The sequence below is a fragment of the Aedes aegypti genome, chromosome 2 (assembly GCF_002204515.2).
Source record: "Aedes aegypti strain LVP_AGWG chromosome 2, AaegL5.0 Primary Assembly, whole genome shotgun sequence".
In the NCBI taxonomy this organism is placed as follows: domain Eukaryota; kingdom Metazoa; phylum Arthropoda; class Insecta; order Diptera; family Culicidae; genus Aedes; species Aedes aegypti.
In genome coordinates this window covers 221,248,764-221,263,869 of record NC_035108.1, presented here as the reverse complement: position 1 = coordinate 221,263,869, position 15,106 = coordinate 221,248,764, and the positions used below count along the sequence as shown (strand labels likewise).

Here is a 15,106-nt window from a genome sequence, read left to right as displayed (position 1 = left end):
GAGACACACATTTTACGTATAGGGTCACTTTTACCATAGTTTGTACATCGGAATGGAAGAGCAAAGAAGGATGACGAGCGAAGTATACGAGTTGGAGCTGAGAAATGGAAGTCACTAAGTATACTAGGTGAATCAATTTCACCTAGAATAATTTTAGCCGCAACAAAGCCTCAGCTTTTAAGCGACGTGCCGAAAGTGTTTCGAGGTTGAGCAATAAGCATCGGTTTTCATAGGGAGGCAGAACAATTGGATCATTCCATGGAAGATGGGATAGGGCACGGCGAATGAAGCGACGTTGAACAGATTCCAAACGTAATTTCCATGTAACATAACTAGGCGACCAACAGAAGAAAACTCAAGAATTGAATGAACTAATGAACAATATAATGAAAGAAAACAATATGGATCACGAAACGACTGACATACTTTTGAAATGAAGCCGAGCTGGCGGTTAGCTTTACAAATAGTTGAAGTCATGTGTTCAACAAAATTTAACTTGGTGTCCAGTATAACTCCCAAATCGATGATTGACGTCACACGCATCAGAGAAACTCCATTTACTCTGTAGACAGCATTAACATTGTTCAGTTTGCGGGAAAATGTTATGACCTGACATTTATCAACACTTAATGACATTTTGTTTCGGCTACATCAATCCTCAAAAAGCGTAAGAAACTGTTGAAGTGCTTGCGCGTCATCGGGAGAACGGACATCGTTGAATATCTTTAAATCATCCGCGTATAATGACCGGCAGGTATGAGGTATTTTCCTTGTGACGTCGTTGAAAAACAACGAGAACAGTGTGGGGCCAAGGTTACTGCCTTGTGGCACACCCGATGTAGCGGCAAAGGGGGATGAGCAGCAGGAGCCAATTTTTACTTGCAGCGACCTATCTCGTAAGTAAGAATCGAACCAGTCTAATAGTATGCCACATATGCCGAGTTTTCTTAGCTTTGCTATAAAAATATCGTGGTTGAGACAATCGAAAGCAGCTTTGAGGTCCGTATACACAGCGTCAACCTGTGTACCTTGATCCATTTTGCGGAGTACAAATGAAGTGAACTCGACCAAATTTGATGTGACGGATCGACGTGGAAAAAAGCCATGTTGTTTTGTGCTAATGTAGCTTTTGAAATTGTGTAGCAAGGATTCATTTACAATCACTTCAAACAGCTTCGAAGAAGAACATAACGAAGTAATTCCACGATAGTTGATCATGTCTTGGCGATCCCCTTTTTTGAAAACTGGAAACAAAAACGACGACTTCCACTGAGCAGGAAAAACTCCTGAGGATATAGACAGGTTGAAGATATGATGGAGCGGAAGTAACAATTGCTGGATACATTTTTTCAGGACGTAAGTTGGTATACCATCTGGGCCAGGAGAGGAACTAGGTTTTAATCGTTTGGAAGCTTTAATAATGTCCTCTGCGCTTATGTGTAAATTGTTTAAACACGAAATGTCGGCAGGAACATCACTGGTTGCAGTATTGATGTCACATTCAGACAGATAATCAGCAGTAAAAACGCTAGAACAAGTTGCATTTTTCTTTTGCGCTGGATGCTTCTTGGGTGTTATAGTGCATATACACTGGTAGTCCGCTGTCCTTTCGTTTGATGTAGACGAAACTCCAGAAACTTTTTGGGTTACGTCGGGGATTCTCTTCCGAACGCCGGATGTATTTTTGGTATTGGCGGTTGTTTTCTTTTCTGTAAACGTCGCTTACGAAATGAAACCGTTTACGCGTCACGTACTTACCTTACCAGTCAGGCTAAGGCCTGGGTGGCCTCTGCTGTACGTAGGAGACGTCTCCATTCGACTCGGTCCATGGCTGCCCGTTGCCAGCCACGCATTCTGCGAAGGGTCCGCAGATCGTCCTCAACTTGATCGACCCATCTTGCTCGCTGCGCACCACGTCGTCTTGTGCCGGTCGGATTGTTTTCGAGAACCATTTTCACCGGGTTGGTATCCGACATTCTGGTGACATGCCCGGCCCACCGCAGCCTCCCAATTTTTGCGAGGTGGACAATGGTTGGTTCTCCCAGCAGCTGGTGCAATTCATGGTTCATCCGCCTTCTCCACGTTCCGTCTTCCATCTGCACTCCGCCGTAGATGGTCCGCAACACCTTCCGTTCGAAAACACCAAGGGCGCGTTGGTCCTCTGCACGTAGGGTCCATGTTTCGTGCCCATAGAGGAGTACCGGTCTAATCAGCGTCTTGTAGATGGTCAACTTCGTGCGATGGCGAACTTTGCTCGATCGGAGCGTTCTGCGGAGTCCAAAGTAGGCACGATTTCCAGCAACGATGCGTCTCTGGATTTCTCTGCTGGTGTCGTTGTCACGCGTCACGTAGCACCTATTTTTACGAAGCTCCATTGAGATTTTAAATGGAGCAGTTTTGGAGTAATCCACGGAAGAGAAGGCTTGGGCTTACATTTTGGAATAGTTGCTTGCAGAACGTTCATTATCTTAGTTGTGTAACGTTGAACGGCATCATTCACACTTGAAGAACTAAGAATCTCTGACCAATCTATATCTCCTAGACGAACAGCTAACAGTTCATAATCAACTTTGTTGAAATTCAGAGCAGTGGGATCGAAAGGGTCAGGAGAAGCCTTAATACACACCGAATCAAAAGTTATTTCCAAAGACGGATGGAGCTTGTCTTCACCAATAAGAGGGTATAATGCGCGATGCACAGAGGCTGCGTCCTTAGCTTTATCACTCATAAAAATTAGTTCTAAAATCCTACAGTTACTATTACGATGCTCATTCATTTGGTATAAGTTCAAAGAGTCAAAACTGTCTATTAGATGGCTAGCGTAGGAAGGTACAGAGTTATTGGATTTCAAAATTTGCATCACTCTACTGCTCAGCATATATGCGCCAACGAACGGTAAGCCCGATGGCATGAAGGACGAGTACTATGAGAGCCTGCATAAGGCCTACAGAGAGTGCCTAAAACAAAATGTCAAGATAATCATCGGCGACGCAAATGCGCATATCGGGAAAAAAGATTTCTTCCTACCCATCATTGGAACAGAAAGCCTCCAATCCGTTACCAATGATAATGGCCTGCGGCTAGTATCCTTCGCCGCTGCTAGAGGGATGGCAATCAGCAGTACCCAAGTAACCATTAGCACTAATAATAAGCCCTTAATCAGCATCATAAATGCGTACATGCATTATAATAGCACCACAAATGCTTACACACCTTATAACAGCACTTCCGCTGCATAGAAACCCTATTACAGCATCATTAATGCTTCTAAGCCTGATGCATACGGGCATTAAATAAGCACTATATTGGCTCTATATTCGCATACAGGGCCTGTTTAAATGCCATCCAGTGTTTTGACAGATATACCACGTGCTTTGTGTTTACATATAGTGGTGAGAGGGAGTCAAACATAAGTCTCACTACTACAATTGCAGGTTTTATGACGGGGAAAAGTGGTGGTTTAAATTGGTCACTTTTCTTTCCAATACTATTCATCTTATGTGGGCGAAGGAGCAAAGGAGCAGAACTTCAACAACTCAACAATACAGGTGTCGCAGGTTCGAGACGCAAAATGAGGAATTTCATCATCATAAAACAAGGATCAATATGTGGCAATTTCAAGTCCTCAAAAGGATGAAAACCACCAAAATGAATAAGTCTGATACGGAGAAGTACTATCTCAATCATTTTATTACATTTTGCATACTATTCGAGGTTTCCGTTTTCATTCATTTATTTATTTACCTCGTGTACCAGCTGCTTGGCCGCATACGCGAAAGCTCTCTGGCTGCGTACGCGAAAGCACAAAATATTCGCCCGAAAAACCTGGCGAAAACAACTGACGTTTCTCACGTGGTCTTATATCAGCACTAGTGATGCCGAGAAGCACGGTTATATCTTCGCATTATAATGGCACGCTATTTCGCCTTTTCTGGCATTATAATAGCATTATATGCGTATATAAAACTGACAAGCATCAAATGATTACCCTATATGCGCATATAATGCTGTTACCGTGCCGCATTATCGTGCTTACTGGTTACTTGGGTACCTACTTCGCACGAAAGAATATAAGCAAACACACCTGGTGACACCCGAGTGGCGATGCCTGCTCCCAAATAGACCACGTGCTGGTTGATGGGCGACATTTCTCAGATGTCATAGATGTCAGGACCTTCCGAGGCCCTAATATCGACTCGGATCATTATCTCGTTGTGGCTAAAATTCGGGCGCGGTTATCCAGCGTCCCGAATTCCAGAACAAACAGAACGCTGCGCTTCAATATGCAACGCTTGTCGACTGATGGGGTAGCTGCACAGTACTGCCAGCAGCTAGACGGGCAGTTGGGAAGAATAAACGTTGCTGGAGACGTCGACAGCCTGTGGGACCCTATCCACGAAGCTGTGACAACAACGACACGGGAAGTGATTGGCACTGGTCAACGACGAAGACGAATCGACTGGTTCGAGGAAGAGTGACAGACATGAAGAATGTCGCCAGAAGCCGTATGCTTGTGGCCGGTACCCGACAGAACAGAGAGCGGTACAGGGCAGCGAGAGCCGAAGAAAAGCGAATCTACTGCAGAAAGAAAAGGCAGCACGAAGAAAGTGTGGTAGCTGAAGCACAAGAAAGCATGAACCGGAATGATATGCGGAGATTCTATGCAACGGTCAATGGTGCGCGGCACAATTCCGTACCAGTGCCCGCCATGTGCAATGATCGAGAAGGGAATTTGCTGACCGATAAAACGGCGGTGGAAGGAGCACTTTCATCAATTGTTGAACGGTGAAAATGGAACAGGATGAACATTGATGATGACGATCAAGCTATGGACCCACTGACCATAGGAGAGGTTAATAAGGCTATCAGCGAGCTGAAGAACTGTAAGGCTGTTGGGAAGAACGAGATCCCAGTCGAGCATCTCAAGCACGGAAGTGAGCAGCTTTATCAGTCGATCCACCGAGTACTTCCGAAGGTATGGGAGGACGAAGAATTGTCCACCGGATGATTGGATGGCCTCATACGCCCAATCTACAAGGAAGAGCACAGATTGTAGTGTGCCAATTACAGAGGAATTACCCTGCTGAATTCGGCGTACAAAATTCTGACGCCCATCCTGTTTAGCAGACTGAGACCGCTCGAGGAGTCCTTCGTCGGCGAATATCAAGCTGGTTTTCGTGAGGGCCGCTCGACAACTGACCAAATGTTTACCTTGCGAATGATCCTATATAAATTCCGGGAGTATAACTTGCAGACTCACCATCTGTTTATTGATTTCAAGGCGGCGTACGACTCAGTGAAAAGAAATGAGCTGTCTCAGAAAAAGTCTGAACATGGTTTTTCGGCGAAACTAATTAGGCTGATACGTGCTACGCTAGATAATTCGAAATCAAGTGTTCGCATCGTAGACGAGGTGTCAACCAAGGTCACACATGCTCCTTGGCTTTGCGGACGATATAGGCCTAATTGGAATCGATCGCAGGTCAGTAGAAGAGGCATTCGTGCCTCTGAAGAGGGAGCCAGCGAGGATAGGCCTGACCATTAATTCTATCAAAACGAAGTACATGGTTGCAGGTAGAGATAGAGTCAGGCCTGGTGGTGTAAGTGCTGAGGTAGTGTTTGATGGGGATGTGTTTGAAGTTGTTGAAGAATTTGTTTACCTTGGAACACTTGTGACATGTGACAACGACGTTTCGCACGAAGTGAAGAGACATGTTGCGGCTGCGAATAGGGCCTTTTACGGACTATGTAACCGGCTTAGGTCCCGCAGCTTGCAAACGGAAACAAAATTTGCCCTGTATAAAACATGGATTCTTCCGGTGGCTCTCTACGGCCACGAAGCGTGGACGTTGAAAGAGGCAGACCGGAAAGTTTTCGGTGTTTTCGAGCGTAAAGTGCTGCGGACAATACTCGGTGGGAAACTCGAAAATGGTGTGTGGCGCAGACGCATGAATCAGAAGTTGTATCAAGTGTACAAAGAAGCGAATATTATCAAGCGTGTAAAATACGGCAGACTTCAGTGGGCTGGTCACTTAGTGCGAATGTCGGAAGAAAGAATTGCGAAAATAATATACAGCAGGTAACCAGGTAGAGGTCGACGGCTTCGGGGAAGACCACGAATACGCTGGCTGTACGCAGTGGATGAGGACCTGGCGACCCTAAACGTTCGGGGCAACTGGAGAAGTTTCGCCCAAGACCGACGAAGATGGGGCTCTAAAATACGCCCGGCAATGGCGTAACGCTACGCTGTAGCCATCAAGGTAGGTAAGGTAGGTAGGTAATGTGGATATGACCTTGGGTGTGATGGAAGGTTTACAATTAAATAACGTTTAACGTTAATTCTTATGCGATTTGTCAGTTACATGAAGAATGTTATAAGATTTTTGAAATTTTCAGTAACATGATGTGTTATGAAGTTATTCCCGAGCAGAAGAAAATAACTAATGAATACCAAATTGAGGTATTCCATACCAGATAATTTCCAATACTTACAACCTGAATGAGGTATGAATGAGCCCTGCATAAGAGGTAAAATATCTCAAATAATACCTTCTGCATATTCTACAAATACCAAGCTGATAACTAGATCAGGTATTGTAATACCTAAATAATAATTGATGGATTTTCATATAAAAGTGAAATTTTTCAATACTAGTTCAATACCTTCAGCAGTCCTCAATACCTTTCGAATACGAAAATGAAGTATTTTAAATTGTTTTAAACATTCTTTTCAAATACCATTGTAATACCAAAATGAGGTATTGATAACTGAACAATACCTAATTGTGGTATGATACCAAAATATGGTATGCATAAGTTATTGGGGAGTTATTTGTTCCTGCTCGGGTTTATTCAAATTCAAAAGTTTATTTTATTAGTTCATGTTTGTGGATTAACATCGAAACTGTACAAATAAGACAATAATAAACAGTTGTTTCTCGAAAAAAATACTTAAGTATGTCAGAATAATGCATTAGACATCCCTAGACTTATGAGATGTATTGAACTTATTATACGAATGCATGTAGTGGATCAGTTGGTGTTGTGCTCCGCCACTGATCGGTGTTGGTTGACAGCACAATGAATGAATGAATTAAAAGTAATTGTCGCGTTTCGATTACGTAATACGAAATTGTTGAGTTCTCAACGGTTTAGATTCATGGAGACGAGACAAATATCTCAGTATCGCTGAAAATAAATACGATTGACAATTTCAACTACGCACAATCCAAATTACTACATGTAAAGAAATTTTGTTCTTACATTGTTGAAAAAGACGAACACCTGGTGAACACAATTACACTACCCATCAATCAAAGTCAAATTTCGTGCAAGAATGAAATGGTTTGAGCATGCGCACATGAGATAATTTCAATTTAATTACAGGCATTCGGACGGATGCATCAACCATGGCCTCACCTAGCGCAATTCCACGTGACGTACCAGAAAGGGGTAGGGAGTGATTCAGTCCACAAGTCATCATTATTATACCCTCTGCTGCATAGAACAAATATAATTTACCTTCCCTCGCGTTCGCCACATTATCCACGCCTAGAAAATTGACGACCTTGTGCCGGCCAAACCCAAACGAGCCGCACTTCTCAATCCACCAAAAAATAACTCGAGGAACCAACAAAACAAACTCAGGCCTATTAACTTTTGAATCAAATATGTAAATCTGACAAACCTATTTCGGTTGTTTCACACCCAATAAAGACTTTTCGTGGTCATAGGAACTAACTCGTAAGAAACGTTTTTACCATCAGCGTTGATTTGTCTGCATTGTATGTATAGCGGTTCTGGTATGCGTTCTTACCATTGATGTGGATCTCTCAGTCGGAAATCCTCTCGTGCTAGGTTGTGGTTCGCTGACGATGCTTTCCGTTTCCATCACGATAGTGTCATCGTGCCGTAATGTTTATTGTTGGAAAAATCTGAAAAAAAGAAGAATAGAAATAAATTAATGTATTTATTTCGTCTGGCATGTTAAAAATGAAGAATGCTAATAAAGAGGTTAGCAAATGTGGTTTTTCGTAAATCTTATTCGTAAGTCTAGTAAATAAGATTAACAATATTAATAACTAGCCTACACAACGTGGCTAGCCACGTCCCAACGAAATTTCAAAGCGAAAGTCTATGTAGGGTAACCAGTATATTTTAGACCTCTATATGTTTCGGATTCTCTGGGTCATTTTCCAACAAATTTCCCAGTTGAAATCAAAAGACCAACTCAGTTTGCATGTTATTTTGGATGGATAGGACTGTTGTACACTTGCATCAAGCGTTTGCGCATGGAAAATATCTTTTTGCAATTTCTCATCGTAATAGGCTGTTTTTCATCACGCCAATCTGTCATGAAACGGCCTACTTTCCTGCACTGAAGTATGCAGTGCGGGAATAGTTATTACCAAACTGAAACCAGTGCTGTAATGATTCATTACGCAACGCTTTCTCATTACACAACAGTTTTTCAGAAATTGTCAAATAATGGTGAATGCATTCCGATATTATTTCTGATACCCTCAAGCGGTCTTCTATGAAATTGCAAAAAATGTTGTACGTAACTCGTTGCAGAACTCAATTTTTACAGCACTTGTCGTAATTATCCAACTCGGCAAGCCTCGTAGGATAAATTTACGACTCGTGCTGTAATAATCATCATTCTGCAACTTGTTCTGTAAACTACTATTTTGCGATTCCGTTGCAAATCAATCAACTTTTCATTGATAAGATGCACTATAAAATGGCCTGCTTTTCCTACCAAAAAATCAATGCTGTAAAGTGCTACTTTTCAGCACTGTTTTCGGAGCTCAAAAGTAGCACTTTTCAGTACTGTATGGAAGGTGTCAGTCAAATATCTCATTCTATTCTGCCATAGCATCTGATTTTATGTCACAAGACTGGTGATGTTGTCGGCGCGATAAAAAGTTAGAATAAGTTTCTCGTCTAAGTTAGATTTTTCTCAGAATCTATGCGAGATACCTAACATCGGAAGTGGTGCATTCGATTCGCATCCGCATGCGCTCTAATACGCCGTACTTCCTAAACAGGGTATCTTGCATGGATACCGAGAAAAAATCCATATTAAGCGAACTGCATTTTCAGACCGATCTGACAATTCGTGTTTGGGAATGGATCGTCCAGCATTCGTAGAAATGGCAGCAGAACCCGCTACTGTACGCATTTGTTCTGTTCTCCAATAGGAAACATTGGTCTGTATGATCAGAACGAGAAAATTTGTGACATTCATAGATACTACATGTCAAGGCATACGCGATTGAAAAATACTGAAATAATACTACACATGGCTGTACGCCCACGTGGTTTCTGTTGAAATGTTTGCTTGTGCTTTTGAAAATGATCCAGCTTAAACGAATTTTTCGTAATAGCAAAAAATGTTATATGCAACTCGTTGCAAAACTTGATTTTTTCAGCACTCGTTGTATTTATCCAACTCGGCGAGCCTCTTTGGATAAATGTACAACTCGTGCTGAAAAAATTATCATTTTGCAACTTGTTGCATAAATAACTAATATATGACTAGAATTAATTAAATTCAATCGGTTCATCCACGCAACCATTAGAACACGTTACACACTGAAATTGGAAACGTCAAAAAAAATTTTTTTTTCTAATTTCTAGGCTAAAAGCATACAATTACTTTAGTTTTCCATTGTTAATCGATTGATTGGATTATGCGCAAGCTATAAAACAAACAGTTTCTTAGGCTTTGTCTCCAATCGAATGTAAACGCAAATGGCCCAAAATATATACTTTGTGGGTCCAAAATGTATTGGGGTGTCCAAAATAGTGGAAAACAATGCTTCACAATTCCATTATTTTTTACTTATTTTGGACTATTCATTACCATGTGCGTATTTTTATCTCAAAAAGGAAACTGTTCTCCACATTTGGCATATTCATTAACTTGGTTATGCTTTGCAATAAATTATATGGGATGAAAATCCAAAATCACTTCCTTAAGGGGTCAAAAATACGACCTTCACCCTAGGAGAATTCACAACGCTTCGAACATCTCCTGTCAGTGCGACTGTTCTCGAAAATCTCGTCAGGGGTAAGCTGACAGAATAAAGAATCATCTGAATGTTTTCATTTGTGTGTTTTGATAGGAAAATACTGTGTATTTGGTCTCTCAAATTTGATTGCCGACAATCTCTTAGAGCATAGGTTCCCAAACTTTTTAGATGCGCGACCCACCCAGCCATCATGCGTCTTCTTCGCGACCCACCAGAGAGAAATTATTGTACAAATGAGTTATTTATTGTAACTTTCATTGTCTTTCGATACTTTGTCTATAATTAATGACAAGGCGCGATAAACATGCTCAAAATCAGTTGAAAGTTTTAGTTTGAGTTGGAGTTTTAGAAAAATGAAATGTTTGAAAGTCGTTAGTTTTCATTCTTTTCTTACTTTACCGTCGAAATAAACTATTTTTTAACGAGAGGTTAATAGAAATTTAAAGAATATTTAATTTTAAAGGACTAATTATCATATACAACCATTTTTTGCCAAAAAACTAAACAACTTTTACCATTAAATCACAATTATTTTAAGAACGTGATAATGTTTTTAGCCTGCTATCAGTATACAATTTCCAAGCTGGACATTTCAGTATAACAGCAATTTTACGATATTTATTTTTTGTTGAAGTTTCCAAATATACTTTTAATAATTGGAAATTTGTTGCGACCTGACAACTTTGACAGAAAAAGTTAAGATGTGTCCACTGACGTAAATAAAATCTATGAATATAAAGATTTTTATGAAGTGACAACATTCAAAACGAAGAAAATAGATAGAAAATATGATTTTTTTTCGCGACCCACCAGAGACTACCTCACGACCCCCCTGGGGGTCGCGACCCACAGTTTGGGAAACTATGTCTTAGAGCGCATGATATTATTGACCGCAAAATCGCCTAAATTTATGCATTGGTCATACTATATCGAGCACGTGGCCATAATGCTGTTGTAATGTTCTAATCTGAAATAATAACAGCCTCAAATGTAGTTACTGGTCGGACTCGATTATCCGGAGTGTCGATTTTTTTTCACTCCGGATGATCGAATCACTAAAAGAAAAATCAAAGTTTGCGATAAAAGAACTTTAATATTATCTTTTTTCATTGATTTATTTATAAGGGGGTTCTAGAGAAGAATAAAATAATTATGGTTAGCATATACAAAAAAAAACCTTTTTCAATCCCCTCTTCTCTTAACTACAGTCGAAGCTCGTTATAACGACAACTTTTATAGCGACAAAAGCTCTCTATAGCGACATTTTCGATCCCTTTAAAAATATTCCAATATTATAACTGTTCTCTATAACGACTTTTCCTTATTACGACGGTCCCTTGCGATGTCGTTATAGCAAGCTTCGACTGTACGTCCAAAACTGCAAAACCATTCATATTGTGTATTACAATATCAAATTATCTCAAATGTATGCATAAAAACTGCAAAACAAGAATACAGGTATGTTCCGTTCTTATCAACACGATCAGTTGACAAAAACGGAATAATTTTCTTGGACAAAATATTTTTCAAATTTTAAAATAAAAAATATTAAAACGATAATCACATAAATGTGCTTTGCATCATGCGATGGGTCATATTTGTAAAAATAACTACAAGATAGTGGGTCAAGTTAATAATTATTTCTTTTTTATTAAAGATTTAACAAGAAACAACTTCTTTTTCTTCTCTCATCATCAGCCTTCTGCTCTACGGTATTACATGCCAACTGTGGAAGAGCCTTTTTCTCAGCTTACTTGAGCTTGAGCTTAAGCTTGATTGGGGGGATGGGCCATTTCGCATAAAGACGTTTCGCATAAGGACGTTTCGCATACGGACGTTTGGCATAATGGAAATTTGGCATAATCAGAATTATATGCCTTCTTTAAAATGCTACCTGTTCCTGTATGAAACCGCTTTATGCGAAACGACCATTATGCCAAACGTCCGTATGCGAAACGTCTTTATGCGAAATGGGTCACCCCCCTTGATTGATGACTGCTAGGGATTAACAGACACCCTCAGTGTATAAGTCCTGGAGATCTTCTATTTTTAGACAACAATGGTGCCTGCCACGTCAGAATGCAGACCAATGAGGGGAAGGGTGAGGAATTGATGATGCATTCATCTGGCTCCCACGGTTGACCGTATATAACCACTGCGTCAACGCCAGTTCATGCGGGAAGGGTGAAAAGGTGGGGTAATTTTTATGGCAGAGAGGCTTGCTGGTTTGGTTAGCAGGCTACCTATGTATCAGGCGTGAAGGAAGGTATGTTATAATGAAGAACGAATGGAAGCGTAGGGTAACGGTTTATTTCTGTCCGTCTCGGTTTCTAGCAAATGCTATGAACTGTGATAAATTAAGAGTGGTAGATAGAAGCAAGTGAAGGATACAACTACAAAGTACGAGAAAAGGGACGGGCCTGGGATTGAACCCATGACCTTCTGCTCATGAAGCAGAAGCGGTTGCCATTAGACCACCAACCCCGTCATCCTTTTTCTCAGCTTACTGTTTCTATATACACTTCCGTAGTTATCAACTGAGAGTTTTTTTTGCCAAGGTACATTTGTTGCATTTTTAACGCCCGATTGGCGATTAAATGTGGGGTTATGTTGCAAAAGTTTTGCAAGCCTTAATATATATTGTCAAATCTATTCTGTAAAATGATCGTGGTGATTTTTCTTATTAACTTATCACTACCAACTTCGACTGAGATGCACTAATCGCTATTCTAGAACAGTGCCACCTTCACCTTTTAACTCTGCGTTAGTTCACGAATATGCTAGCACTAAACTAAACTAAAGTTCTACTGTTTTGTTTTGTAAAGCAATATTGAATAGATTTATCAAAAACACAAAAGTGTACAAACTCCAGAACAAGCATAACCAAATTAAAAGAACAAGCATAACCAAAGTAGATGATTAATGACTATAAAATATCCCTCATAACAAAGAACTGAACATTCTCATTAATATAAATCTATCACATTCACATCGAAAATTCTATAATGCTACGTTCTATAAGAACAGGAAAGGTCTCTGACACTCTATTAAGTACGTATTCAACTAATCACAAATTCCAGTTGTTGCTAGCAGGCTTGATTATACTTCTCAACATCATCAGAGTTCGGCAACATACTCTAGATTAGCGTGCTGCTTTTGCCTCTTTGCAACGGAGCGAAAAAATTATAAGCAGAGACAACGAAAAATGAGAGAGGAAGAGGCAGAACAGAGTAAAATTCCATAATAAAGAGTGCCATTACAACTCCGCGAGGGCTGTCTTGTTCGGGCGGGACACTGAAGCAACAAGAAAGAAAGAGTGCCAGAGTACCACCGTCGTATTTTTTTTTGCACGCTCACTCGAATCGTTTGAGCATCTTCATCTTTTTGAATGGGTTACATACATGGCCTGATTCGCTACTCTCCAAACAGTAACACACATGCGCTAGTGTCTATGCATAAAAAATCGCTGAAAGGTAATGCGAAAAATATTTGTATGGCGAAAATCATCTAACAAATTACTTCTCAAAAATGGTTACTCTTTTCGAAAAAATATTTGGTACCGGTTGTACGTAATGATAATGACTATCACTATCGTCTACCAAATATGTTTTTCAATTAATGCTTTCATTTACGGGAAATTTGAAATGCCTTTCCCCATACAAAATAAAACGAGAAAACTTTTGCTAATCAACTGTGGACAGGAGCAAAACAGGTAATCTATTATCAAGACCTGTGTTAAAACATCAAAATCACCTCTTTTTTGTATCGCAGAGAAGTTCTGTCTAGTATGGTTGCTAGGACGTGGCCAAAGCATCATCAGGACTGTTGAAGAATGCGTCAATCTTGTCCAACAGCTCACGTTAAGTTTTGAAACTAATTTATTGGCGGATAGGAAGGAATCAAACCATATTGAATCGTATATGACTTGACACCTACCATGTATCGTAGGTGATTAACAGTAACATAATGTCGAAAATTGAACCTTGAGGCTATTGAAAAACATTTAGTCAATATCGTCTTGGAACTTAGGTTGGAATTGACGACACCCGTTCTGAATTAATGTTTAAGTGAGAGTGAGTAGCACTTTCCAGCACTGGGTCCATCGGTAGGAAAAGTAGGCCGGTATGTTGATCAACTTCTCAATGAAATGTATTACTTTGTCCAGTTCAATAAATAGATTCCTCGTTAAATCTTTTATCTTGAGTTGCATATAATCTGTCATAGACGACAGAACCATCGTAAAGATCAGTATTTTGTATATTTTTCTATATTACGACTGAAATTTCACAATGTTCACGCGTCCGAAACAAAAATAAAATCATAACCTATTACATTTTAAGTTCTAGTGAGGACCTTTTTAATCGGTTTGGTGTTAATTATGATAAAACATTTTACTATTTTCAAGCTGTCCAACGATATGTTCAAATGATTTTTCCGTTCAACAGAAACAATTTTCGTGAAAGATTTGCTTGTTCTTGGGCAATCAATGTCGATTTTCTCAAAATTAGGTTGTGACAAACTAGTTTTGAGAATATCGACTTCGCATTTAACCCACTGATACATCGTCATAAAGGTTAATTTATTTATCAACTTATATTATCTTTCCAAAACACAAAGATACATCGAAAACAAAAAAAAAACTATTCCTGAATAATTTATGAAACCATACATTGGTGCAACTAAAAAAGGTTTTTATCCTTAAATTTGGGAATACTAGATGTTATTCAAATATGTTTTTCAATAGAACTGGACTGAATGTACGACTTGTGGTAGTGAATTTCGAAGGTTTTTGTTTTATTATCGTATGTAACGTAGTAAATATGATAGTAATCTGTCGCTTTGATGTTTTCTCAATGCGATAATAGACTTAAATATTCTTAATGAAGCATAATGCTAAATTTAGATGATTGGAACACAACAATGTTGCGCAATGTAATGAATGGTATTCCAATTCTTTTCACATTAATCTAGATATTAAAATGAGCTTTATATTGTCATAAGCTACTAAAAGGGATGTATGTGATTTTCCCAAGTCATTCATCATTGTTTGTGATTGAGCAAACAACTGC

General features: G+C 39.7%; 1 protein-coding gene across 1 annotated transcript in view; it reads right to left on the bottom strand.

Annotated features, from left to right (window-relative positions):
• Positions 1-15,106, bottom strand: part of LOC5567696 — a 64,015-nt gene that overhangs the window by 11,209 nt on the left and 37,700 nt on the right. The window contains exon 2 of the mRNA XM_001651810.2: positions 7,817-7,934. Within this exon, the coding sequence (XP_001651860.2) occupies positions 7,817-7,891 (75 nt within the window). The 5' untranslated portion in view covers positions 7,892-7,934. The remainder of the gene's footprint in view (positions 1-7,816; positions 7,935-15,106) is intronic.